The sequence below is a fragment of the Phaseolus vulgaris genome, chromosome 6 (genome assembly GCF_000499845.2).
Source record: "Phaseolus vulgaris cultivar G19833 chromosome 6, P. vulgaris v2.0, whole genome shotgun sequence".
Classification (NCBI taxonomy): domain Eukaryota; kingdom Viridiplantae; phylum Streptophyta; class Magnoliopsida; order Fabales; family Fabaceae; genus Phaseolus; species Phaseolus vulgaris.
Window position 1 is genome coordinate 23,451,206 of NC_023754.2, and position 26,658 is coordinate 23,477,863.

The 26,658-nt window shown below is 33.8% G+C and overlaps 4 protein-coding genes across 5 annotated transcripts; 2 read left to right on the plus strand and 2 right to left on the minus strand.

Moving 5' to 3' along the window:
- The first annotated feature begins 727 nt into the window (after positions 1-727).
- Positions 728-9,929, plus strand: LOC137832011 (uncharacterized). Of its 2 annotated transcripts, none has more exons than XM_068639960.1 (11): positions 728-982; positions 1,097-1,174; positions 1,767-1,862; positions 1,967-2,042; positions 2,137-2,223; positions 2,342-2,415; positions 2,504-2,611; positions 2,701-2,838; positions 8,696-8,801; positions 9,020-9,225; positions 9,470-9,929. In XM_068639960.1, the coding sequence occupies exons 1-11, from the start codon at positions 914-916 to the stop codon at positions 9,536-9,538; spliced, it is 1,107 nt and encodes a 368-aa protein (XP_068496061.1). In that variant the 5' UTR covers positions 728-913; the 3' UTR covers positions 9,539-9,929. The 2 variants fall into 2 exon arrangements, with proteins under 2 accessions (XP_068496061.1, XP_068496062.1); XM_068639961.1 differs by having other exon boundaries at positions 814-982; positions 1,770-1,862.
- A 760-nt stretch (positions 9,930-10,689) lies between these two features.
- LOC137832012 (pentatricopeptide repeat-containing protein At1g51965, mitochondrial) lies at positions 10,690-14,469 on the plus strand. The gene is made up of 2 exons (XM_068639962.1): positions 10,690-11,554; positions 12,631-14,469. Exons 1-2 carry the CDS (start codon positions 10,820-10,822, stop codon positions 13,834-13,836), a joined length of 1,941 nt encoding a protein of 646 aa, XP_068496063.1. The 5' UTR covers positions 10,690-10,819; the 3' UTR covers positions 13,837-14,469.
- Positions 14,470-15,816: 1,347 nt separating this feature from the next.
- On the minus strand, positions 15,817-20,807 carry LOC137832013 (histidinol dehydrogenase, chloroplastic-like). The gene is made up of 13 exons (XM_068639963.1): positions 20,489-20,807; positions 20,356-20,408; positions 20,182-20,254; positions 19,601-19,702; positions 19,095-19,196; positions 18,906-18,977; positions 18,772-18,834; positions 18,587-18,628; positions 18,222-18,281; positions 18,001-18,111; positions 17,122-17,292; positions 16,513-16,603; positions 15,817-16,322 (listed from the first exon to the last, which is right to left on the minus strand). Exons 1-13 carry the CDS (start codon positions 20,684-20,686, stop codon positions 16,045-16,047), a joined length of 1,416 nt encoding a protein of 471 aa, XP_068496064.1. The 5' UTR covers positions 20,687-20,807; the 3' UTR covers positions 15,817-16,044.
- Positions 20,808-21,901: 1,094 nt separating this feature from the next.
- Positions 21,902-25,175, minus strand: LOC137832014 (protein POLLENLESS 3). The gene is made up of 5 exons (XM_068639964.1): positions 24,764-25,175; positions 24,241-24,453; positions 23,745-23,893; positions 23,581-23,649; positions 21,902-23,487 (listed from the first exon to the last, which is right to left on the minus strand). Exons 1-5 carry the CDS (start codon positions 24,968-24,970, stop codon positions 22,248-22,250), a joined length of 1,878 nt encoding a protein of 625 aa, XP_068496065.1. The 5' UTR covers positions 24,971-25,175; the 3' UTR covers positions 21,902-22,247.
- Positions 25,176-26,658: the final 1,483 nt, after the last annotated feature.

Sequence of the window (26,658 nt, forward strand, 5' to 3'; positions counted from 1 at the left end):
TTTCTATTGTTAATTACGTTATATATTTTTAGTATTTTTTTATTTTTTATTATTATATGGTTTTTAATAAAAAAAAATTATCTTTTATTTATATAAGATCTAATTTATTTTTTTATTTATTTTCTAATTTTATAATGCATGTTTAATATTTTAAGAAATTATTTGAAGTTTTATTTATTTTTTGAATAATTTTTTTTATTATAAATTTTAAATTATATATATTTATATTTAATATTTATTTATTTTCTAATTTTAATTTTTAAATCTACGAAATATGTGAAAGTTGTTTATTTCTAAACAAAAATAACTCATTTCATTATTAAAAAAATTTAATACGCATGGATAAATTTGTAAAGTAACATTTAACAATTTAAAAAAATAAAATAAAACTCCCTCACAACCATCATATCACTCACAAACCCCCATAAATTTGTCTCACACATCCACTCTAACATACCTCAATCTAAACAACCTCATTTTCTTTCCACTTTCTTCTCACATCCTCATATATCCACTCCCTCAAATTCTCACACATCCACTCTTCAATCCAAACACACACTTTAGTGAAGAAGGAAGGCATAGTCCGAGACACAGTGATAACGATTGTGTGGTACAGTAAAGATGAGTATTTTAGTCTTTTTCTCTCGGTATAAGGGTGCAGTTAGTAATTTTGGGATGTATGAAATACAAATCATTTTAAATTATACAGTTCAAAATGTTTCTATCTAGAAACAATTGGGACTTCAAGAAAAAAGCAAGGGTGCAAAAAGAAATTTGAACCCAACCCAAGAGATGTAAGAAAGCCCAAACTAGCCTCTGTCTTCTGAGTGCAATTGTCGTTTCATTATTGCAAGAAACAAAGAAGCACGTTGCTGAAGTAGAACCTCTGGATCTCTCTATCTTTCTCTCTGCGATGGAGTTTCGCGTTTCCGTTATTTGGAGCGTCTGCCTCATTGTCTCCTTCTTCTCTCCTCAAATCAGGGTTAGTTTCTCTTTCTCTGTAATCTCTTCAATCTGGCGAGATCGTACGCACTCGATGGTGGTTTCGATCTAACGATTTTCTCTGTTTTTTATTCGGTTGTTTGTGTTATCGCAGGGCGAGGCTTCTGGTTCACTCATCTTCGTTGATAGTTCCAGTCATCAATTCCTTCGCGGCAGATCATCAAACCACGAGGTTCAGATTCCTCCTTTGTCTCGTTTATGCATTTGATGTTACCTTCCAATTCAACTCGCTGATCGATGCGAACATAAGTCGTTTATTTGAATTCGGTTCTATTGAACTTCGATTTTCAGTTGATTTCGAAAATTTAGGTGCGAACAATTTTAAAAAAAAATTAAAATCCATTTTGGAATCTTATGAATAAATCATGTAATACGAGCCTTCGACCTTGTCGTTAGTGTTGGAAATGTCGGGGTAAGTGACACTTGACGAATGAATACGAACTCTCGTTATATGTGATAACTGAATTGCAACATCTTCTCTTGTTTATATTGTATGAATGAGTTCAATCTAAATTTTCCCAAATGATATTTATAAGAACACAATTTTAATTGTATTTCTATAACTTATAACTTATATTATAATTTTATCTTCTCATTTGTTAATTTTTGTGGAGATTGATTTTTGTTGAATTTAAAGTTGAATTCTCTTCATTTTCATCTTTTCCATATTCCCCTTAGTTTCACGATTGATGTTACTGCATTCTGTTCAATGCTTAAATCAATAATGATGATCTCACTGGGTGGTACAAATTCCACTTTTGCAGCAGCCTTCATTGTTTCTTCAGGATGTCAGCGCTGCTGTGCCAGTTTTGCTTGGTTTTGCTCCTCCTTCCACCCTTTCAGCTGCCAGCTCATCCAAGGTCCTTTGAAATCATCAGTGGTGTTCTGTTTTCACCACATTAGTCATGTTACATCATACTTATATTATAGGTTTGATTGATGTTAATATTATGTCTTTCTGCAGTTGAATGAGGTTCTGAGTCCTAACCCATTCAAGAGGCCTCGTGCTGTATTTTTGCTGGAAGTGAATGGAATCAATGGTCTCTGGCCTTGGATTAACTATAATAATCAATTTCTATATTATGTTCTCTTTTTCATAGAAAGATAACTTTAATGAATTATGCGTGCATACAGGTTTTGGGACAATTGCCCACGATAGTCCAACGTTCAGCAATTCATTTTGGGGTAAAAATTCAGATAAAGTTGACATTCAACTGTCAGGTGAGGCTTTTAAATGTACATTTTGAAAAAGAAAGAGAATATAATGAAATTGGTGGTAGGCATTTAATAATTTTTTGGAAGAAGCATTTCATTTTCATTTTGTTTTTAATTTATGCAGATGAAAGTGATGTTTTTGTGGTTTCTTTGGACAATCAACTTGAAGACTGGACTGACAAAGAAATCAGTGATTTTGTTAGTTTTGATTTATATTATACATGTCTATGAGCTATTTCCATATTATCATGTTATATGTGAAAATGACTTTGTCTTGTTTTCTTAGTCATCTTTGATAGGTGGATCGTATGCTCCTGATGCCCTTGTGCCATTAAATGGAGTGCTTTCCGTTCCATTGGCAAAGGGTGCAACAGTGAATTTCCATATGTCAGAGGTATGATGAAGATTTTAAGGTATATTTTTCTGCTTACATGTGAAGTTGTTAAGACTGACTGGAAGGTTTCCACATATGTGTGTTTGCAGAAGGCCGTAAGGATGTTTGTTTTAGATCTTATGTCTCTTATGCGTAATGTCCGAAGAGCAATTCAATTGCATGATGATTTATCGCAGAGTACAAAGAGTCCTGCCGAGCTGTTAACGGGATGCTTCAATGGCCTTAAGGTATGCCATGTTCTTCTTCACTCATTTTCTTGCTCTTTACCTTTTTTCCTTTAAATTTCTGGAATAACGGACATGCAATTTGCACTATCCTCACAGAAACTGAGTTAGGGGAACTTATGACAGTTGTGTAGAAATTAACTATATAAAACAGATCTGTATTAGAAACTCTAGGATTATGTGTAGAAGATAACTGGCAGCAATTAGTTCTGTATTACAAATTATAGGATGGCAGTTATGCGTAACCAATAACTGCTGGCAATTATGTATTAGGAGTAAAGTTACATTACTGTCATAAATTCATAGTTTACATAATTTTTTATGTGCAACATTATCTGCTATATAGTTGTCTATCGGCTTTCCATCATTTTCCGCAATATAACATTAACAATAGAACAATCAGCAAGAGTGTTTACATGGCTGCTTTCTTGGCCAGAGGGGGTATTAAAAAAAATTAAACTGCATTGAATTGTGTGATAGTTGAATTAAACTGAAAAAATAGTTTTAAGGAACTAAACTGAATTGAAAAAAAAAATTGAGTAAATTGATCTGAACTGTTTCTAAACTGTGAACTTTATTTGAAATGTTTCAACTAAAACCCAACTGAACTTGTTTTTTGCTCTAAACTGAAGTGCATTCTAAAATGCTTTTTTTTCAGTTTCAAATCAACACTTTTCTTATTCTTAAACTTCATAACTAAATGAATTGATTTGAATTATGCCCAAACCAGTTCATTACACCTAATAACATGTTTTAGATAAAATACAAAAGACATTGCAAAGCTACTACTAAATACAAATACTGCAGGCTTTTAAGGTTTCCAAATCTGACTTTTTTTTTCTCTAAAACTCTTCATGTTGTCACTGCACTTCGGTATATAGCAACAGGTTTAAAAAAGAAGTAATAGCTAAGATAATTCTTCACGAAGTTGAATTGCATTTCTAATATACATAGTCAGTGACTTGAACTTTTCAAAATAAAAATATTTTGTTTATCTTGTTTCATGTTTTGATGCTGTTTATTTTGTTTTGTTATTTGATATTGTACAACTAAAACACAACAACACTTTCATGTTTGTTTGTTCTTTCATTTTTTATCTGCCATAAAACAATTCAGTTCAGCAGTGCATTAAACTCCTATTTAAATGCTATTTTAGTAGTTCATTATTTAAAACTAAACTAACAAAGTGGTTTAGTTCAGTTTTTATTAAAAACAGCTTAGATTTTTCAAGCTTAATTTACAACAGATCTTAAAAGTTCAATTCAATCCAATTATTTTTGCCCACTCCTACTTCACCACATCCTATCAACTAGTGTTATTGATATCAAATAACGGAAAATATCGAGGACCCCAAAAATCTTTTATGAAATTATAATAGAAACCATAACGGGTTATGGTGGAAGCATTGCGGTAAAAAAATTACAATATATACATATAGATAATTTAAAAAAATATAGAAATATAATTGTAAAGCAAAAAATAATAAAAGAGACTACCATAACTAATAATAATATTATGTCTAGAAATTCAAATAAGAATAACATCGTATAAAACATCACAAATTTCAAGTTCAAAACTTAAAATAAATAAAAAAACATAAATTAAATGTCTTAAATTTCTAATTATATATGACTCTTTCTTTGATTCCAACATAATTGTCTTCAATATTATCCAATGGGGCATATCCCTCCTCCACTTCCCCTTCAGAGAAACTCTTTTCAATGTTAAGTAATTTTTCAAACTCATAATCAAAGCTATCATGCAATTCATTTTCAACCCCAATTTGGATCTTCTTTTTGCCCCTTCTTGTTGGGGTTGAAGTTTTACGTGGACCTTTTTTAGAAGCATGGGAAGATCCAATAACATTACCACCACTTGATGGTTGCTTTCTTTTATTGGTTGCTTGTCTCCTTGTATAAATTATTGAAGCTTCATAAGAAGTTGCCCAATTGAAAGTGGGATCGTTGTCAAAAACCAACTCATTTCCCTCCTCTTCATTATCATTATCGTCATCATCATCCACTTGTCCCACTAACCACTCATTACACTCATCAATGTCATTTAGTACAACATGGTCTATTTCATCGCTAATATTGTATCTTTGAGCTAGTTGTTGGTTTTACTTTATGTAAAACCAAATCATGCAACCTTTTGTTGTCTATCCTATTCTTTTTTTAATGGATCTACTTTACTATTAAGTAAAATGTGAATTAATTTCTTTCTACATTCTACAAAAGAGATAATAATGTAATGAGTCATGTCATGAACAATAATCATTACTTGCTCAAACACACTCCAATTGTGCACACATCTCAATGAACCATGTCAATCTTAAAATATTGATTGCTAGCTTTTGTGAGTTGGGAGTTACGTGCCCATAATTCTTCCACCATTAAGCTATAAAAGTAGAGAAAGTAACATACAATGTAACCGTTATATTTGAATGCAATTTAGAAAGTGTTCAAGTGTCTCTCACCTGGGGTTATGGTCTTCCTTGATTCTTTGTCAAAGTCGTCACTCGACTTGTAGACTCGTAAGAGTTTACTTTATATAAAAAAAATATTTTAATAATATAATTATTCAAAGTAATTAATTGTACAACACTAAAGTAAACTACATTTAGTAGTAAATTCCACAAAGTATCCCAAATATTATTGCAGATATGCACTCCAACTATAATAGAACTGTAGCCCAACTAAAAAAAAGTCCATATGCACCCCCAACATAAAAAAAGAATTGCAGTGTCTACCCTAATTTTCTAACCCAATGACCACCGAAACACAATCGAAAGACAACACTGAGATGATGCAATTGTCGCACGACACGAACGCGACCATCACAAGTCCGAACTAAGACGATGCGACCACCGCAGGATATGAATAGGACCACCACACGAGACAAACATGACCACGAAAAGGCTACCACGAACAAAAGAGATGAGTTTATTTGATTTTTGGTTTACAAACAACATAGTTATGGGTTTAAAGAAAAAACCCTTTGGACTCGTCAACACTGCGACAGACTCACGAGTTCAATTGAGTTCATCGAGTTTACAGTGAGTCCACCGAGTTTGCTAACGAGTTAACTCCCCTAGGGTGAGTAGGAACGTAAACTCGAACAAGTTAACGAGTCAACTCACGAGTTTGATAACCATGGTTGCAAAATGCTGACTCGGATTTTTGAATTATAATAATTATTTTTAAGTTGGGTTGGGCTTCATTTTTTTTTAGATTGGGGCTGAAATAAGATTGGTTATTTTGGAATTAAATTATTTTCTTTATTGATTTGATTTTTTTTTTTCAACACAGTAAAATTTTAAGATGTCTGGAAGTGGTTCAAATTTTTGTAATGGTGGTACATTTTCAGTATTTCCACTACTCCCTAGAAGTAAAAATTCTGCGGAAGATAGATATTGGATGAAAGCATGAAACTAATATTTTGTTGTTGCATGAATTTGTTTATTTCAATATTATGGAATTGGTATCATGAATATTTTTTTTATTATTTTTTTATATGAAGTAGACTCTTACTAATTTACTTCCCACGAGTCTAAGTAGACTCTTCAGTCTGATAACCTTGATTGGAAATGAAGCTTTTTCTCTCCCAATAGTTTACTAGCCAACACATAATTGCTTCCGTTATCTGTGATAACTTGATCAACATTTTCTTCTCCAATCTTCTCCACTCTCAAATAGCTTTTTCCCTGTCTTTTTACAACTCTAGAACCATCAATGGACTTGACAAACATTGTTCCTGCAAGGGAGCTCACCAAAAAGTTAATCAAACATAGTTGTTTTCACTCAGTCCATGCATTTGACATAATAGAATAACCATGTTTGCTCCATTTTAATTTATGATTTTCAACAACTTTTCAATGTATTCAACCTCCTTGTCGAGAAGTGAAACTCTAATTTCATGATTAGGAGCTGACAAATTAGGTCCATCAGCACTTGTAACATCAATCATATCTTGAAAACTCTTCAAGCTCACAAGGTTGAATGACAAGTCTGCTTGGTATCCGAATTGTGCAATATATTGATGAACTGATGCCTTTAAATTTTTGTCACATGCTTCTTCGATATTAGCTTGCCTTAGTTTTTCTTTTTTACTCTTCTCTATTGCAGTAGCTGGATTTCTATAAAACATATCCATTGGTCCTTTTTTCCACCGCCATTTCTCCCCTTACCATTAGTTGATGTGCAAACCCATTACCCAATACACTAAAAAGCATCGGATTAGGTGGGTTTATGCATTTTTTATGTTAAACCCACTTCAACCCAACTCACTCTTGAGCTGGTTGGTGGGTTGGTTTAATTTTTAAAAACTTTCTTTTTTTTGTTTGAAGTTGTAATTTTCAAGTATCAACCTAATTGAGAAATAACAGTCTTTACAAAAATTAATTCAAGGCTTTAAGTAATAAGTCAAGTTATAACAAGTTTCTCTAAACTGATTCAAGACATGAAAAGAATAATATAACGCAATTTGTCCATACCACAAGTATAAAAGTGGGTCTCGGGTCACCTATACTAAACCCATCACCCAACCTATATAAGAGTGGGTTACTTTGGGTTGGGTTGGGTTGGGTTTGACCCACTCATAAATGAAATCCAATCCAATCTAATTGGGTTGGATTGTGTCAAGTTGGGTCATCGGTTAATTCAACCAATGAACACCCCTAGTGATGTACTTTGGAGTACAAAGACAGTGGTGACATTCCCTTCGTGCTTTCAATGCAATCATGATGAAATTCTTCATGAATGTGCACAATGTCAATATTGCAATTCCAATCTACGTTTTCCTATTAGATCTTAGGTATCTTTTTTGTTTGATCTGAGGTTGCCAGGCTGGTGATTGTGGTTAGGGAGAAAATATGTGTCAAGTCCGGATCTGAAAAGAAAGGGAGGCTATGGCTGACAAAGTGCATGTTGAGAATCAGTGGGGTGGTACACAACAGTCATTGTGGTGCTAATGGAGAAAAACCTTTTGTTATCAAGGCTTGTGGGCTTTGGTGCCATTGCTGCTGTTGTTGGTTGCCACTTTGGTGTTGATATCACCATCAGGACAGAAGTTGGATGATTGATGAGAGAATGACTGATGAGAGAGAAGCGGATGCTCAAGGAAAAATTGATGAAAAAAGAAGAAGAAAAAGTACAGCCCTTCATTAAAAAGTAATAAATCTAATGGTGTTTAAAACGGTTTCCCATGGCGGGAGACATCTCCAAGGCTCCCACCCTAGCATTCACCCCCGAACTAGTCATTATCCAATGCACTTGTTTTTAACATAAACTATGCTACCTGGGAAATTTGTATCCTGCCAAGCTACACATTTTTCCCAATACTTAGTTAACACTTGGTTTCTATTTGGTTGATAACATAGCGACATGATAAGTTATGTGCATATGGATGCAAGTTTGAAAGAAAAACAGTTCTTTCAATACACAGTATTAGAGTCAATTTTCTTCCTAATGCTTTTTCTCAATTTACACGTATCACTGATGTCTTTGAGACATTATATTTCTCCAATGCTTAGGGTCTCCCCGCACAGTAAATTTTGAATTCCTAATTTCAGTACCATGACAAAAGGAGCGTTGATTATATTACTACTTTTATTTCTTTAGCTATGTATATATGTAAAAAGAAAACAAAAGTAATATTGCATACTTGAGACAATGAGCATTCCTTTGCTATTAAGTCTGTGAACATAACGGATAATCAGCAAAGTATACACTGACTTTCCACTTTATTCTTCAGTCTATGGCATAATTTGATACATGCTTTGTTCATATTTTTCTGCAATATGTGTTGGTTGTTGTTGCTATTGAGATGAAATTTAATTTTTTTGTTGACTAACATGGGCCAGGTTTTGAAAGAGCAATATGAAACTGAAAATATTGCTGAGCATGGTGTTGAATTGCTATATACAACTTTGTCAAAGATAGTTAGTTCATTGCAGGAAGCATATGAAGGTGACTTTTGCCGTGTTTAAATAATTGCTGTATGCTTTTTTATTTTAAATTAAAGCCTTGCAATATTGGCAATGATTTGCTTTTAATATAGAAAGCCTAGTCAAATAACTAGCAATCTCAGCTAATCATTCATTCTTCTGATCATCAGATGTCAATAATATTGATATAAAAAGTTCATTGGCTTTATTTTAACCTCTTAATGATCAATTACTGAGCAGGTCAAATTGTTGGAATAATCTATTGTCATGTGGCTACTACACAAGAGTTGGAAAAGAAATTTGATGTGATCTTTACTCCTCGCCATACTGCTCGATGGTTGGCCGAAACAAGTGCACTGAATGCAACATTGCCAGAAGTGGTGCTGGTTAGGAGAACCCTTGCTTGGGTAACTGGAATTATATTGCTCGTTTCAACCCTTATGGGGGTAAGTATTAGATAAAATAAATAGTAATATTATAATAATATAATTAGATAAAAGCATGAAAATTGAAAGAAACACCTTTTGTGGATGGTTTAAAATATCATTAAGGCCTAGCTGAATATTGGAAGAATTTTTATTTTGATTACAGCTGGGACAGGGTAAATTATTCAGGGTAACGATACAATGGTGGATAAGTAATGTTGAGATTGTTGTATAATATTTTACTAATTTATTTGTTTGCTGGCAGATATGCTACCTCCTGAATATGCCGCTCACAAGGGACACGCTTCTTTATTCTAATGTCAAGCTTGATTAGGCATGGGTGCGAATCAAGACCAATCTTTTAAACCAACGAAGTAGAACCCGGGTGCCGTTGAACCTTGTAATTGGGGGTCTTTTTCTTGATGCCTCTAATCTGTGTGCATGATTATATTAATGTTAAACCATCAGTTACTTGTGTTTAATGGACCACCGGTGTAGCAAATTATACTCATCAGTCGTTGGAAACTAGTCCAATCAGTGAGGATTTGGGTCTAGAGGATAGGGGATTATTGTATTAATGTTTAAATGTGAAGCACTGTCCCCCGTGTTTAATCAGGGTGGGCGTAGATAGTCATAGATGTGTGATTATTCCAGCCATTTACAATAATGGGTGTAACTTGTGATTCACATTTCGTCCAAATAATTTCAATTTTATTGTAGAATAATGAATTTTCACAGAGACATTCTTTATCTTCTCGTTTCTAAATAACAACCACACCTTTATTTTCATATAACACCACCCCACCACTTCTATACGGTTGGCAATCGATTGTATGGATCGTAAAATTGATTCATTATTTCATATAACACATTAATTCATTTTAATCTGGTAAATTTTATTTTAAATTATTTTATTCATTATTATAAGAATTCATTCAGTTAATAAATATATTATGGATTAATATCCAATTTATCTAAATATAAGAATTCATTCAGTTAATAAGTGTTTTATAAATAATCAACATTTAATTATGACCAATAAAATTAGTTAATTTACTTTTTATTAATAATATTATAAATTTACAATTTATTTCGAAGATATCCATAAAATTAAATAATTTAAATTGTGCTTATCCTTTTAAATAATCCACACTTTTATCCTTTTAAGTCATGGATGTCAATATTTATATTATCTATTATAATATGATCTATCTCACAATTAAAATATCTTCAAACTTTTAAAATAAAATATTATAATAACATTAATAATTTTAATTACAATACGTAATTAATTTGTGCTAGAACATAAATGCAATACTAGTTTAAAATAAAACAAATTTTAAAATCTAAAAATAGTGAACAAATATATATGCAATAATGTATGCATCTTTAAGATTTTAGGACAGAAAAGTTACAAAAACAAATGTTGTAACATAGATTTTGAAGAATTAATATAAACAATTATACAAAAAAAAATGTTACATCTTTTTATCTACATTTTCTTCTTTTCCTTAATTTTAAAATATTCCTCTTGTGCAAATTACAAAAGCTTGCATTTTGGAAGAGGAAGCAAGCAAGCATGGTGAAGAAGAAGTAGAACCCAACCCAACCACAAATGAAAACTCCACACCTCTTCCATCTCCGCCGCCGCTTCGCCACAAAGTACACCGCCAGGATCACCTCCTCCGCCCCCACTGGCCGCTCCCTCGCGGCGGAGGTGACTCCGCCGCCGCCCCTCCCCTCCGACCCGCGAGGCTACCTCCTCCCCCGCCGTGACCTCATTTGCAAAGCCACCCAAATCCTCCTCTCCCCACCGCCCTCCTCCTTCTCCGACCCTTTCTCCGACCTCTCCGACTACCTCCAATCTCTCTCCCTCTCCCTCTCCCCTCTCGAAGCCTCTGAAATCCTGAAAACCCTAAAGAACCCCTCGCTCGCCCTCAAATTCTTCCATTTCTGCCCCTCCCTCTCCTCCGATTTCCGCCATGAGTCCTTCACCTACAACCGCCTCTTCCTCATCCTCTCCAAGTCCACCAACCCAGCGCGCTTCGACCAGGCCCGTGACCTCCTCTCCCACATGCACCGCCATGCCGTCCGCGGTTCCATCTCCACCGTCAACATCCTCGTCGGCTTCTTCGGCTCCGGCGAGGACTTGGAACGCTGTGTTGCGCTCGTCAAGAAGTGGGACCTCAGACTCAACGCTTACACCTACAAGTGCTTGCTCCAGGCCTACTTGAGGTCCCGGGATTCTTCTACTGCTTTTCAGGTTTATCTGGATATGGTTAGGCGTGGGTACAAGTTGGACATTTTTGGCTACAACATGCTTTTGGATGCTTTGGCCAAGGATGAAAAGGTTTCCACTTGCTTTCTGTTCTCCTTTCTTTCTGGTTTTTCTTGTTGATTGGATTAACTACTCTAACACCCTCCTAAGAGATTTAAATTAGTTTTTCCATAATATAAAATTAGTTTATGTATAAATTAATTTGTAGAAGATGTATTTTCTAAATTTTCATTTTTAACTTCTAGATAGACTACTTTTAACTTGTGGAGAAACTTATCTTCTTTTTTCTAATAGTTTCTATGAAGTTTGTACCTTAATATTTATTGTCTAGCGCTCCAGCTTGTTGCTCAGGATTTCAAACATCTTAGTAAACGTATTCATCATGTTACCACTTTGTATAAATTTTTCTGAAATCAAAGGAAAGATATGATTAAATTGTATTCATATTAGTTATAAGTTGCTTTAGTAAGGAGTTCATGGAAATAAGTTGAAAATAACTTATAACACGTCATAAGCTCTGTCTAACTCTTGGATCCTGTTTGGATTAACATCTTTGTAAATGCTTAGGAAAAGAAATATAAGAAGGTAAAATGAATTCAGCTTTTCTTATATGCTAGGATTAACTTATGCTCCTCAGCTTTTGGAGAAGTTAAATGAAAGGGTTTTTATAGGAGTTGAAGTGTACAGGTGAATTTTAGCTAAGGGGTAAACTCAATTCATTCTACCTTTATTTCCTTCTTCTACAAGTGCTTATGTTATGTAGAACTTTATTCGAATTGAGCATTATTACACAACTGTTCATATCATAGTATAAATCCAAATAAGTTGTAAATAAAGGCTTCTGAACTTGCCATGTGTGTTCTTTCTTGTCTGAAGTTTGCATTGGTATGTTGCTCTGCAGGCTCTAAGATAGCTTTGTATCAATAGATTTATGAACATCTAATTGAGTTCCACTAGTGTTGTAAACTGTTTTTAGAACTACATAGAAGTTTCATTCATGTTGTTCTGCAGGCTCTAAGATAGGTTTGTATCAATAGATGATGAACATCTAATTGACTTCCACAAGTGTTGTAAACTGTTTTTAGAAGTACATTTTACATCTGTTGCTCCTGTTTGTCAGTTATCATGTGTATGAATTGTTTTGGCAGGTGGATAAAGCATATAAAGTTTTTGAGGATATGAAGCGGAGATATTGTGAGCCAGATGTGTTCACTTACACTATTATGATCAGAATGACTGGGAAAGCAGGCAAAACTGAGGAGTCACTGGTGTTTTTCCAGGCTATGCTAGCAAAAGGTTGTACTCCTAATTTGATTGGTTATAATACTATGATTGAGGCACTCGCCAAGGGGCGAATGGTTGACAAGGCCATTCTGCTTTTCTCTAAGATGGTGGAGAATGACTGTCAGCCTAATGAGTTTACGTACAGTGTGATTTTGAATCTTCTGGTTGCTGAAGGGAAGCTTAATGAGCTAGACAACATTGTGGATATATCAAAGAAATATATGAACAAGCAGATATACGCATACTTCGTTAGGACTTTAAGCAAATTGGGTCATGCTTCGGAAGCACATAGGTTATTTTGCTACATGTGGAACTTTCATGACAAGGGTGACAAAGATGCTTGTATGTCCATGTTGGAGAGTTTATGCAGTGCTGGCAAAATGACAGAAGCCATAGACCTTCTGAACAGAGTTCATGAAAAGGGTATAACCACTGATACTATCATGTATAATACAGCATTCACAGCTCTTGGCAGGTTGAAACAAATATCACATATTCATGATCTTTATGAAAAGATGAAACTGGATGGCCCCCCACCAGATATATTTACGTACAATATTTTGATCTCCAGCTTTGGTAGGGCTGGAAGAGTAGACATTGCTGTTAAAATTTTTGAAGAACTAGAGAATAGTAATTGTAAGCCTGATGTCATTTCCTATAACTCTTTGATTAATTGCCTAGGAAAGAATGGGGATATTGATGAAGCTCACATGAGATTTAAAGAGATGCAAGAAAAAGGATTGAATCCTGATGTTGTGACTTATAGTACACTTATTGAGTGCTTTGGCAAGACGGATAAAGTTGAGATGGCATGTAGCTTGTTTGATGAAATGCTTGCCGAAGAATGCACTCCTAACTTGATCACATATAATATTTTGCTCGACTGTCTTGAAAGGTGTGGAAGAACGGCTGAGGCAGTGGACCTTTATTCAAAACTTAAGCAGCAAGGGTTGACACCAGATTCAATTACGTATACTGTGCTCGAGCGATTGCAAAGTGGTGGACATGGGAAGTTAAGATTTCGGCGGCAGAATCCTATTACAGGCTGGGTTGTTAGCCCTTTAAGATGACAGAGGAACAAAGTAATTGTTGTACATTGTGCGTACACAGGTTTCTTCTAATGCTATTTAATCTATGATAGCTGTGTGGTTGAGGCCAGGCATTTTATGATTGTGGTCATCGATGAACATGGTTGGAACCAGTCAACAATGCTTGAAGTCCTATGGTTGTAGCATGCTCCAGAATTGGTAAACTGGCATGTTTGTTGGGTAACATACTCAAACATTCCTTCATTGGGGATTTTGGACTTTGCGCTTGGGAGTTCAATGATGAAGGGTATCATTCTTTGTGATAGGGTCTGTTTCAAGTTCATATAATACCAAAGACATCATCTTTGGCAGGGTTCCCATCATCTGACCTCGTAAAATAAAAGAAATATTGTGTGGGAAAGATTCTTTACATAGATTTATCCATTCTTACATAAATAGTGAGAGAAACCTTGGTGGGTGAAACGTCACTAATTTTTCCTTGGTTTTATATCGGTGATTCTTGTGCTTCTAGCCATATACTAACTGATTATTTAGTTATATCAAAAGCTAAATAGCTTGCATCCTTCAGACATAATTTTTTTTCTCAGACTGAGGATGTTATTGTATAATGTAAATCACAGTAATTGAAATGAAATATTTTCCCGTTTTTATACATTCTCTAATTGTTTTCTGCTAGTTCATCTTTATAAAGTTTGTTTTCTAAAGCTTGGAAAAGTCCGTTTGCTGCTATGCTTATTTTGTTTCAAAACTCATCCAAACCTTTTAAACATGTGGCAATACAAGCATGGATGCTAAAGCTACAATCGTAGCATTGCCACAGATGACATATCCAACTTGGACGAGCGCATGGTGAAGTAATCAGTAAAAGTGATTAATGCTTACCTTTAAAAGTAAAACATCTCTGCATAGCATTTTTTAAGGTGATTTTCGGTTTTTTCCATGTAAAATAAACGCATACCAAGTTGAACCTTCCTATATTTTAAAAAAATTCATCCAATGCTTTTTTTTTTCATTTCAAAAGGGATAATCATTTACATTCCATATTATCCATTTGAGGATGAAAGCAAAGTGTTGATTAAATTTTGAAGATATGAGAAGAAATGTCCCTCGTACTAATCTTTCAAAAAAATTAAAACACCTATTTTCGGCAGATCTCAATTAGGAGCATCTCATCCGATACCTATCAATAGAGGATTATTCACATTTTTAAACAGAAATTCATAAATTTGCTCAAAGACCTTGCTGCCCGATGAACACAATCTAACACTCAAGTCCCACAAAATAGTTGATGATTCATACAACCTTTTTTTTAAAAGGAATAATTACTAAGCAAGTATTTTAACATGTTAGTTAAGGATGTAAAAATAAAATAAAAATTAATTAAAAGAATCTTAATAATGTTTATGATGATAACTTTTTATATGTAATAGACTTGTAAAATGATATATCCACTTATATATGGTAAATTAATCTAATTTGTAGGTCTAAAACAACTTGATGACCCAACAAACTTTGTTAAAATAGACTCTAATATTGTATTAGATAATGAATTTAAATCTAATTTATCATTACAAAATCAGTAAATTAATTTTATCTATAATCAATGTAAAATCTCTAACAATCATATTAAATGTTTTTAATTACTTAAAAACCACATAAAATTACATTTCTTTCTTAATTTAATATAATTTTGTTTCTAACAAATAATTTATAGTTCTTATTTTGTTAATCATTATTAACACAATAATTAGCATTTGTCATATTAACATATAAAATCGTACAAATTTTAAGTTTTCTGTAATAAAAAATCTAATAAATGGTAACATGTTCTAATATGTATTAAAGACACTCATTAAGAAATCATTTTCCTTAGTCTTACAATATTTCTCTTCACTCTTTACTTAGAGGTTTCTCTCTTTACAAGTTTTCCATGAAACTAATACTTTATTAGCCATGGATAACAATTACAGTCGAGCAAGGTTATAAAAAAAAAATAAAGTATAGTCCAGCAAATGCATAGGATGCATTTATTGATTGATCAAAACTAAGATAGCCTAATTAGGCAGTCGTATCTGTAACATGAATCCAACAATAGTTACATGAACTTGAAATGATAACCTCAAGCTATTAATACCAATTAAATCTAGGTAATCTCATCTTGCAAATTGCCCTAGACTTTGCAAAACTAAGTTGTAGCTTACAAGAGATAAAGAGAATAATGGATTCATCTCATCTTGAAACCTTCTTGGCTTCTATGTCCTGAAGTCTCAAGGTAACTGCTCGCTTGTGGGCTTCAAGGCCTTCAACTTCAGCCATGGTAGCTACATATGGCCCAAGTTTTCTTAGACCCTCCTCTGTGAGAGACTGCACAGTTATGTACTTCATGAAGGAGTCCAATGACACACCACCATACATTCTTGCATACCCATAAGTAGGAAGGACATGGTTTGTGCCGCTTGCATAATCACCAACACTCTCAGGAGTCCAAGGCCCTAAAAAAACAGAACCTACAGAGGCAGTGACAAACATTTAGATCTAGGATTCTTGAATTGTCATGCCCTCAGAAGGATACAGAATAAGGTTATCAAAAAGGAAGTTGACCCTCTAAGATTGCAGACACGAGTAACTTTTACAAGGAATAAAAGCCCATCATCCGCAATAAAAAAGAAGCAACAAAAGGAAAATCCATAGGCATACCTGCATTCTCAATAAAACTCTCCCACTTCTCTGCATCCTTCACGTTGATAATTAGATGCTCGGGTGCATATAAGTTTGAGAAATTGATAGCCTGAAAGATGTTAAGCTAACTTTTACTTTTGAAAATCCAACAATAATGTTATAGGTGAATTGAGACATAACACGTGAGAGGAGATTCAGAACATAATTATAAATTATTAGTTGATTGAAAAATAATTGAAGATATAATTCAGAGAAAGTTATGACATATCAAGAGATCATCTTAACATTTAAAGAGGTGCATAATAAGTTATTTTGTATTTTTGGGGTGGAGTCATCTTTCTTATTCTTCTCTTGATTTTCTCTTGACAATAAGAGTGTGTTTGGGAAACCACTGTAGGGTTTATAAGATAATTTGACTAGCTTATATCGCTCCTCAACACAAGTATAATCAATATTATGCATAATCACACTGGCTGTGCAATGTGTAAATACAGGCACGTAAACCTAACAGCCTGGTGTAGTTATTCCGAAGAAATTGTTCTCTCTCTCTACCTTGATACTTCTTAATCCAAATCAAGTCACTCTGCTTTTAGTAGGTCAAGAAAGAAACAAGATAACAGGACTGACCTCAAGCATATCACGCGCATAGACAATAAAACTGTGGCTCAGAGCTTTTGAGGCAAACTTGTCTCTAGGAAGACTCTGGCACTGCTTGCTGAGTTCCTCCTGTATAGCATTCAGATCCACGCCATCTCCAGAAATCACAAGAACAACCTGACTATCTGGGCCATGCTCAGCCTGAAAATTGTAATTAGAAGTATATACGTAGGCAGTATACAAGAAGCTTAAAAGGTTATGAATCATCTTCAAGTATGCATGCAGGCAAAAAGGGATGATTTATCAACCTCAAGTCATATCTTGGCAGTATGATGGAGAAGCATGCTTGTTTGAGATTTTGAACATTATATTAACTTTTAATATACTGTCTCTAATCAGTGCTGGATTTTTTGCAGGTTTTGGGTCTTGTTTAAGGAGGTACTGTCATTTGGGGTTTATGTATGCTTTTAAGTTTTTGCAGATTTAGCCTTAATTGAAGAAAAAGTATTCCATATTTATACTCTAGTGTAGTGTATTTGTACCTTCAATGGCGACTAAGAGAACCCTAAATCATAATCAGATTCTTAACAAACAAACAAATGCTTCAATACCCCATCTCCTTAGTTTATAAATTTGGTTGTTTTCCAGATACGGTTTCAATTAATTATTAGTTCCTATATGTCACAGGTATTATGAGTTCACTCTCTATATTGAATTTTGAAAAACTAACATCATGATGTAGAAACTAGAAATAAAAGTTTTTATAATAATGTACAAATTATACTAGAACATGAATTTTGTTCCTAAGCTAATGACAAAGAAATATTACAAATTTCCATAATGAATGAGAATTGGTGAATAATGTTTTGCAAGTAAAGAAAATAGGAGTTATTTTAAAACTTATTAAACCTGCGAGAGCAAATCAGCAGCTACATGAGAAGGAACTGCATGCTTGTCTGCAATGACCAAAACTTCAGATGGGCCAGCCGGCATGTCAATTGAAATCATGGCTTCACTGTTCTGCAGAAGACTTTCAAAACGTAAAAAAATGAAGAAGATTTAAGATTAAACAAACGAAATGTAATAGTGAAAACAGATCGTATATTTTAATGTAATATAAACATGGTTACTTGAAGTATCATTTTTGCAGCAGTGACATATTGGTTTCCAGGGCCAAAAACCTTTTCAACCTGCAAATTTCATCACATTCACAATTAAAATTAAAATTATCAAAAAAGTATAAAGTTTTTTTTAGTTGCATTTTAAGTACAGTTTAGTCACAAGATTACATAATCTATTAAAGGGGTGTTATGATAAGTTTGATAATCTATCATGGAATGAGTTTCACTATATAAAATCATGAACAGAAATGCTATTTGAACATGATATACTAAATTACTAATACAGAGAAAACAAATAATAAGAGATACAGTTGAATCCATTAACTATCATGGAGAAGCAAACAACAAAGATGGGTCAAAAAGAGGCTAGCCACCTTTGGACAAGTTTCTGTTCCCCAAGCCATAGCAGATATGGCCTACAATGAAGAGAAATGGCATATGAATCACGGTTTAATTTATAAAGAATGATACAAACATATAGAATAAAGATAAATATCACGATAATAGATTCAGATGACAAAACCAGATAAATGTTATCTTATATTATCATGTTTCAAACCTGTGCTCCTCCAGCTTTGAGAATGTGAGTTACCCCAGCCTTCTTTGCACAATACAATACCTCCTGAAGAAAAAACATTGGTCAGAGCAAGAAGAACATCATAACGACAACTTCCATACAAAATAGATAAACACCTTGCATGTAGTGCCATCCCGAGTTGGAGGATTTGCAAGAACGACAGTTTTACATCCTGCAATTTGTGCAGGCTGGTATACAAAATAATTAACCATCAGCTAAATCGGGCAAGATAAATATCAAGTACACAATATCAAAACTATACAATATGGAAAGACATAAGAGGTACTGAATATTATTCAACTTACAACTGCAAGCATCAAAGCTGTTGAAGGTAATACAGCAGTTCCCCCTGGAACATAAAGACCCACGGAGTTAATACTTCTTGCAACTCTTTTGCATAGGACTCCCTGGGATTTTCAGAAAACTCAAGATTCACATAAATTGGGTAATAATAAGAACACAAGAACAAACAAACAAGTAGGCATAATAACCAAATGAAATGACATAATAATTTTTTTTTTAAAAATCAAAGAATAGAGATTTACAAAGGACAGAAAAAGTACATAATCACAACTGAAAAAGATAATATATCCATTTTATCTTTCCAGTACTAGTATTATTTAACTATTCCTAGATAATGCAGCAAGACTTAGCTACATTAACTAGATCATAACGCCGGATATTTCATATTTTGACTCAATAACACACAAGAATAAGTTTAATTATGCTCAGTGTCAATGCAGCCTTGAAACATTAAGCCCCTGGTTGTCCACCCAACCTAGCCAGCCTATAAGCAAGAGCATAGACATACCTTCATGTTCTCAACACTTTTCTCAGGTGACTTCTGAGCAGAATGAAATGCATAAATATTGTCGTAGGCAACATCAAAAGCTTCCTTAATGGGAGGATCAAGCTGCAAAACAAAAGGAACAAAACCAAGAATATAATAATTGCCCCAAACCAACATCACTAAAACAGAAAGTGGATAGTAATAAAAGGCACATCTTCAACCAAAAAACTGAGAAATAGTTGAAGATCAATTCCTATGCACCGAGAGACTTTCTGTTTTTGCTTTGTTCATTTCTTTCCAAAAAATTGTATTTGAAATAGTTAAAGATCAATTCCTATGCACTGAGAGAGTTTAGTGCTGTCAACCAATCTAGGTAGAGTTCTAAAGTAGTTTTTACAAAAACTCAATAAACTTGTCATGAATGACAATTTCTAATTGGTTGACAGTGTTTTCACAATTTTCTATACAAATAGTTGAAAACAAGAAATACAATAAGGCGAGATTTTCATAATTAAAAGTAAAAGAAAAATAATGAAAACAAAAACTTTTCTTTTTCAATTCAAACATGCCCTGACAAGGTATGCATATTGAAACAAACATACCACAGGGTCAGGGAGCTCCGAGACAGCCTCAACAATCTTCTCAAGTTCAACTTTGTCAAACTTTGAAGTATACCTACAAAACACAAAGGTGAAGTTACATAAGCAAAGAAGTTAACAAAGCACACACAAACAAGAACAAGATCATAGATGACATTCAAAGAAGAAGAGGCGAACTCTTTAACTGCAACGTCCCCTCTTTTGTGAACATCATCGACAATGGGGTTAACCTGAAAAGGGGCAAGAAAAGGAAAAAAAATTAGAGTGACCCATCTGAAAGGAAAGGGAAAGAGGATAACCCATTACTCACCACATTGAAAATTGAAGAGAAATCTATGCGGGGTCGGCTCTTGAGGCTCTGAAGCTCAGAGGGAGTGAGTTTGGACAAATGAAACGAGTTGATACAACACCGTATTACAGTGGGGCGCGTGGTACCGAAGCGCGGCCTAGTGTTTTGGATTCGAATCAGAGAACGGTTCCAGTTAGAAGCTGTAAGCGCAGATTCCATGGTGGTGGAAACAACGTTGTTGAATTGTTTGTGGTCGGAGTTGGACTGAGTGAGAGAGACCACTCTGCTATGTTCGCTTGTGTCTTCGCTTCCGTTTAAGGTTATGAGTGATTCTTGATTTTAGTGATGATTTTTTAAGTTTTAAACTAATTAGAATGATTGGTGTTTTAGTGATGATTTTTTAAGTATTGATTACAGAAATTTTAGTATTTGTCATCACTTGAAAAGTTTAGAAAAATAAAAAAGATTGTGTGAATTTTATTTTTATACGAAAATCAAAAGAATATCTAAAAAAAATATACTGATAGTATAAACAATTATTTTGTTATTCAATTATGAATGAATATACAATTAAATTTTTTAATGTTATAATAGTTATTCTAAGGGTTTAATTTTAATACATTGTGTACTGACTAATTAAATGGGCTGAAACATTGTTAACATAATAAAAGTTAAACTAAAATAAATAAATAATGAAATAAGAAAATATTTTGTTAAAAGTTAATAAATAGACTCAAACGCTTAAAATATATTCAATAATTATAAGGTACGACAATTACAAGTTTAAACAAGTTCAAGTTGATCCACAACTCATAAGTCCAAGACGTCACTTAAAATTCGAGAGACTGAATGGAGAAGAAGAAAGTTAATTGTTTCTAAAACACTATAAGAACACTAGGAAAAATTATATTATTAATTAACAAAAATCACTTTAAATATAATTTAAAAAATTATGGTGGAATGATTTCTAATGTTTTTTACACTGTAAATATTTTTAAACTTTCACTTAAAAAAATAAGAAACCACTACAGACAATGAAAAAGATACTGAAATTATCAAAATTGCATGGTTCTGTTCTTACTGGTAATGGGCATTATAAAAGGTATAAAAAAAGTGGTTTTTCAGAGAATGTAGATCAATGCATACTACTTTTCTTTCATTGATCGTGAGAAGGATCAGTGCATAATTATTAGTAATGATGAACTCCAATTGAAAAGCAAGCAAATATTGAAGTGTACCAGAAGTAGTCATTCTTCCAGTTTCACAATGCACCACTAGAGAAAGAAACTATTTTGAAGTTAGGGAAAGCATGAAAATATTTTACAAATCCTAATATATAATATAGGAACAAAGAGAAGCACAATTTTTTTCTATTGATTGTAGAAAGAGCAGTTCATAATGTCTGTAATGAAACTAGACAATTGAAGAACGATCTGAGTGTAAAGAGAAGCACAATTTTTTTCAATTGATTGTAGAAGGAGCAGTGCATAGTGTCTGTAATGAAACTAGAAAATTGAAGAACAATCTTTGAGTGTACCAGAAATAGGCACTCTCTTCCAGTTTCAATACCAGAGGCAACTATTTTACAGAATTCTGGCAGATGAACATGGATTTACAGAACTTATTACAAATAAAACATTATTTGAATGAAAGAATTAGCTACATTGATGGACAAATTCTTTCAATAAATGTGATCCATGATCCTGTAATTAAACCAATAACTCTTAACAATGTGATCCTTCTCCATCCATAAGGATACTTGTGTAGAGACAAATAAATCTTAGGCAAATCGTGGGGTTTCAGGGAAAAGAGTAATATCCTGAAACACTTGTAACCTGCTCTTCCTTGGTAGCTTCTTCTCCCCTACTAATGTGTCCCGGTTTTCCAAGTTTGAAGCTTTTTTTGGTGATTTTGATGTGCGAATGGCATAGGCTGATTCTGAACTCAGTTCCGGGTTGAAACACAGAGAACGCCTTGCTGTTGGATTCCTTGACAAAATGACACTCCCAGATGGATGGTATCCATCTTTCTGTTCCAATGATTCAAGCTTTTTGCTTGACCATTCAGGCTGATTCTGTGGCCAAGGACTTTGATACATTATGTTGGAGTCTTCATTTTCATCATTAAACACTTCTGCACCATTCTCACCATCAAAATTGATATATCCACTAAAGAAGTCATTCTCTTCGTTTTGTTCTTCTTCTACTATGTCTGCCCAACTCTTCTTCTCGTGTGGTTTTCCATTTCCTGAAGCAAAGTCATCGGTACCATTCTCAACCATGGCATGTGATTCTGACATAATAGATCTATGGCTACTGTCTCCTGCAGCAGATTTCTCCTTCTCAGTAAACTCCACAACTGCTTCTGTATTCAAAGTGTGCAACAAATCAGAGATTATTACTTTTGTATCTTTATTCTTTCGAATAGCAGGATCTTCCAGTGTACTTGTCCTCCACTTTTCATTGGCAGGTGAAGACAAACCACTTTCTCTTAAATTTAGCGTCCTTGTGACATGCTTTTCATTAGGAGGAGTCCCAGATGAAGGTTTAGAATCTGAATGGAAATCTCCCCTTCGATATCCATTGTTAAAGCCCCATGAACATCTTTTCGGCTTTGTGGGAACATACAGATTCAGGTGTCTTCTACCAGGATCAGGGGATTGGTACAATCTCCTCCTGGCATGAGATACATCCCCCTCAGATTTGTCAGACTGGTTTTCTGTCCTCTTAACTCTATCAGAGCTCTTTCTAACTGAGTTCTCAAAGCCTAGTGAAGAGCACTGAGGCAAACTCGTCGTCATTGAAAATGATGCATTCTCTGATGATGATGTCTCTATCTCAACTAGCATCTGAGAAGCGCGTTCAAATGATTTAACAAACGACTCGTCCATCTTTCTATTTTTTGTAGCTGTGCGTACTGCCTGGAGTAGAAACTTTGCTTCTTTGATCTTGTTCATATGCATCAAACATATTGCCAAATTGCACTGCTTGTTCCTATCAACCTCAAAAGACAATGCTCTACTGTAAAACCAAATAAGGAACTGTTACTTTTCTCTTCAAAGTAAAAAAGACAAAATATAAAGTCCATTTTTTATTGCATCTTAAAAAGCTCACCGGTAATGTTCTTCAGCAGTTTTATAGTCTTCTTTTTGCAAGTAAGCCCAGGCCAAGTTGCCCAGTATCCTACATGAATAGAGAGAAATTCAAAGTCAAGTAAAGGTACAAGGTCCATAAACTTGATGTAAAATGACAAAAGAGCACGGATGTAAAAGAAAAACCTCGATATCTCTTGCTCAGCAGTTATTTGAATCTTCTTCCCTTGAGACCTTGCTTGCTTTGTAGTCCTTCCCACAAAGGTTATGCCATCTTCAATTAGCTTCAACTTGTGATGAAGCATAGAGATCTCCTCATCAACCCTGCCCGACCTCTGTATCAACAACATACACACAACAATTATAGTCTTGAGTCTAACTAGGTGTTGAGGTGTACCAACATACGTAAAAGCATACGACAACAGTCATCATATTCCACTAGTGTATCAATATACACACGACAATAATTGACTTATTCCACTAGTTAAGGTGTACCAACATACATCCAACAAGTCAACAACAGTAATCTCATCCCACTATGTGAGGTTTAACAACATACATACACCAACAGTCTTACCCCCACTATTCAAGATTGTACCAACATACACAAGCGGTTTAAAGTTTGGTTCAGTTAACTACACAAAAAGCAACCACAAATAAAAGAGGATCCACCAGCTTTTACCTTAAACAGTTCAACCAAAATGTTGTCAAGAGAATCCTGAGAATCCGAAGGACAAAGATGACGGAAAGATCTGATAGCTTCAATTGCCTCATCTGACCTATTCAGTTGCTTCATCACCAAGGCCATATCCTTCAAAGCACTTTCAACACGATCTCCAGCATTGATGGCGGCCCAAAACAAGGAAATTGCTCTTCCCGGATCCTTATCTACTAACTGAAAATGAAAAATCAGATTGAAAGTCACTACACAAAACCAATGAAAGAAAGAAAACAAACCAATGAATCCCTTTACACTGGAAAAACACTGTGAGTCTTAATTACTTAGACCCTCGAATTCCATCATATTCATTAACAAAAAAGAAAACACCAAAGAAACAAAAGAAAATAAATGGTACAAAAACTTTCTTTCCCGCCAAAAACACCTCAGGACCAAGAAGTGAAGGAACAAGCAAGAACAGCACGTACCCCCAGAAGAAGTAGCATCCAAATTCAACAACAACAAAAAGAAGAAAAAAATATGTTACCTGAACTTGCTTGGCTTTGACATAAGGTGAGTCCCCAGAAGGAACCTTGTGAATTATATGAAAAATATCACTTTTATTCGCAGAGTTCGGTGATTTCTTTCTCTCTGAAAATGGCACACTGGGAGAGCGTGAACTTATGGTCTTCCATGGAGACGGCGGCGGCGGCGTCACGAAGCACCTCGCCGGCGAGCCTCTTTCAAACAGCATGGTGACAAGAACTTTCTTAACCAGATGAACAAGATTAAATTCTTCAACAGAAGAGAACCCCACTTCCTCTTCTTCCTTCTAGTTGAAGGGTGTGAAGGCGAAAGAAAGAAAGAGAGCCAATTTAACAGAGTGGGAAAGCACAACAGCAATGAGTGCTTCAACGATAGAAAGTGAAAGGAAAACGAAACGAGAAAAGAAAGGTGGAAGAAAAATTTGTAAAAGAGAGTAGCCGTTTTATAATTACTAGCCGTTGGGATTATTGGGCCAGTGTTTTATCTTCTGTATGTGGGCTTCACAGTTGGACCTATATTACGACTGCTTCTTCCTGTACCTCCATATGTTATTGTGTCACCCCATACAAAACATGGAAATATTTTTTTATTCTTCTTGTGTTACTTCTGTAGATTTATAACAATTTAAAAAAATATATATATGTATTTCGGATTAAATAATCTGAAAGTTAATCTCAGATTCGAAAATAACTTTCGATTATGTAATCCATAATATATTTTTTAAAAATGGTATTTTGGATTACATAATCTGGATATAGTTTTGAATTATGTAATCCAAAAACTAATTTTATATTATAAAATATTTCTGGATTATGTAATTCAAAAACTAATTTTATATTAGAAAATATTTCTAGATTATGTAATCCGAAAACTAACCACAGACTCTGAAATTATGTAATTCAAAAACTTATGACGCATCTGAAAAAAGGCTTCCGGATTATATAATCTGGAAGCTAATTACAAATTTGAAAAAAGACTTCTAGATTACATAATCCATAATATTACAGCATGAATTTTTTTTAATACAAAAATTATGGGGGTGACAGAATAACGTATGGAGGTGCAGGAAGAAGTACTCCTATATAACTCTTCAACTTACCTTTAGGCCAAATTCTTCCTGCACCCTCGTGTTTTCCTTTTACACCCCATACTTTAGAAAATATCAAAACTACCCTCTCATTTTTTTTAATTCCATAATGTAGAATCCATATTTTTGGATTACAAAATTGAATGTTAATATTTGTTATTTTTATATTTTAGATTGTATAATCCAAAATACATATTTTTGTATTCCAAAATATATCACTTAGATTGCACAAGCTGAAATATGTTATTTTTTTCTAAATATATTTTGAATTTCATAATCTAAAAAGTACTTCTAAATATCAAAATATGTTATGGATTATGCAGTCGAAAATTTATTTATAAAACATAATATCTTCCAAATGATGTAATTTGAAAATTTTATAAATTACCCAATCCAAAATACAACAACTCAAAAGTGAAATATGTTTTATCAACTTCTAGAACCTAAGTAGGGTGACAATACCAATCTAATCTTCAACAAATAAGTGTGGAAGTGCTCTCCAACACAAAAATAAGCAAAATAACAGAATAGATGGTGTAACTCTCATTAAGAATAAAACAATACTAGTACTTTGCCTATGCAAAGGACTTGGTTTATTTAAATAAAATCATAATTTAAAAATAAATTATAATTTTTTAAATATAGTCATAATATCATTTCAAAGCACAATATCAAATCATGCATATAATAAGAGATGAAAATAGTTAGTGAAAGACAAAAATAGATGAAAGAATGATAATTGGAAATGGTATACCTATAAATCAAATTGACAAAAAAATATAAAAGATCACGGATAGATCATGACAAAC

What these genes read in the sequence shown, in the direction of transcription:
- LOC137832012 (XM_068639962.1), top strand. Translation starts at nt 10,820, where the DNA reads ATGAAAACTCCACACCTCTTCCATCTCCGCCGCCGCTTCGCCACAAAG. An exon ending in CTTTGGCCAAGGATGAAAAG is followed by an intron (nt 11,555 to 12,630) that starts GTTTCCACTTGC and finishes TTGTTTTGGCAG; the next exon opens with GTGGATAAAGCATATAAAGT.
- LOC137832011 (XM_068639960.1), top strand. Translation starts at nt 914, where the DNA reads ATGGAGTTTCGCGTTTCCGTTATTTGGAGCGTCTGCCTCATTGTCTCC. An exon ending in TCTTCTCTCCTCAAATCAGG is followed by an intron (nt 983 to 1,096) that starts GTTAGTTTCTCT and finishes GTGTTATCGCAG; the next exon opens with GGCGAGGCTTCTGGTTCACT. An exon ending in CAGCTGCCAGCTCATCCAAG is followed by an intron (nt 1,863 to 1,966) that starts GTCCTTTGAAAT and finishes GTCTTTCTGCAG; the next exon opens with TTGAATGAGGTTCTGAGTCC.
- LOC137832013 (XM_068639963.1), bottom strand. Translation starts at nt 20,686, where the DNA reads ATGGAATCTGCGCTTACAGCTTCTAACTGGAACCGTTCTCTGATTCGA. An exon ending in AAAGTGTTGAGAACATGAAG is followed by an intron (nt 19,197 to 19,600) that starts GTATGTCTATGC and finishes TGAAAATCCCAG; the next exon opens with GGAGTCCTATGCAAAAGAGT. An exon ending in CTGCAAAAATGATACTTCAA is followed by an intron (nt 18,112 to 18,221) that starts GTAACCATGTTT and finishes AGTCTTCTGCAG; the next exon opens with AACAGTGAAGCCATGATTTC.
- LOC137832014 (XM_068639964.1), bottom strand. Translation starts at nt 24,970, where the DNA reads ATGCTGTTTGAAAGAGGCTCGCCGGCGAGGTGCTTCGTGACGCCGCCG. An exon ending in GCTGAGCAAGAGATATCGAG is followed by an intron (nt 23,650 to 23,744) that starts GTTTTTCTTTTA and finishes CTATTCATGTAG; the next exon opens with GATACTGGGCAACTTGGCCT. An exon ending in ACTGCTGAAGAACATTACCG is followed by an intron (nt 23,488 to 23,580) that starts GTGAGCTTTTTA and finishes TTGGTTTTACAG; the next exon opens with TAGAGCATTGTCTTTTGAGG.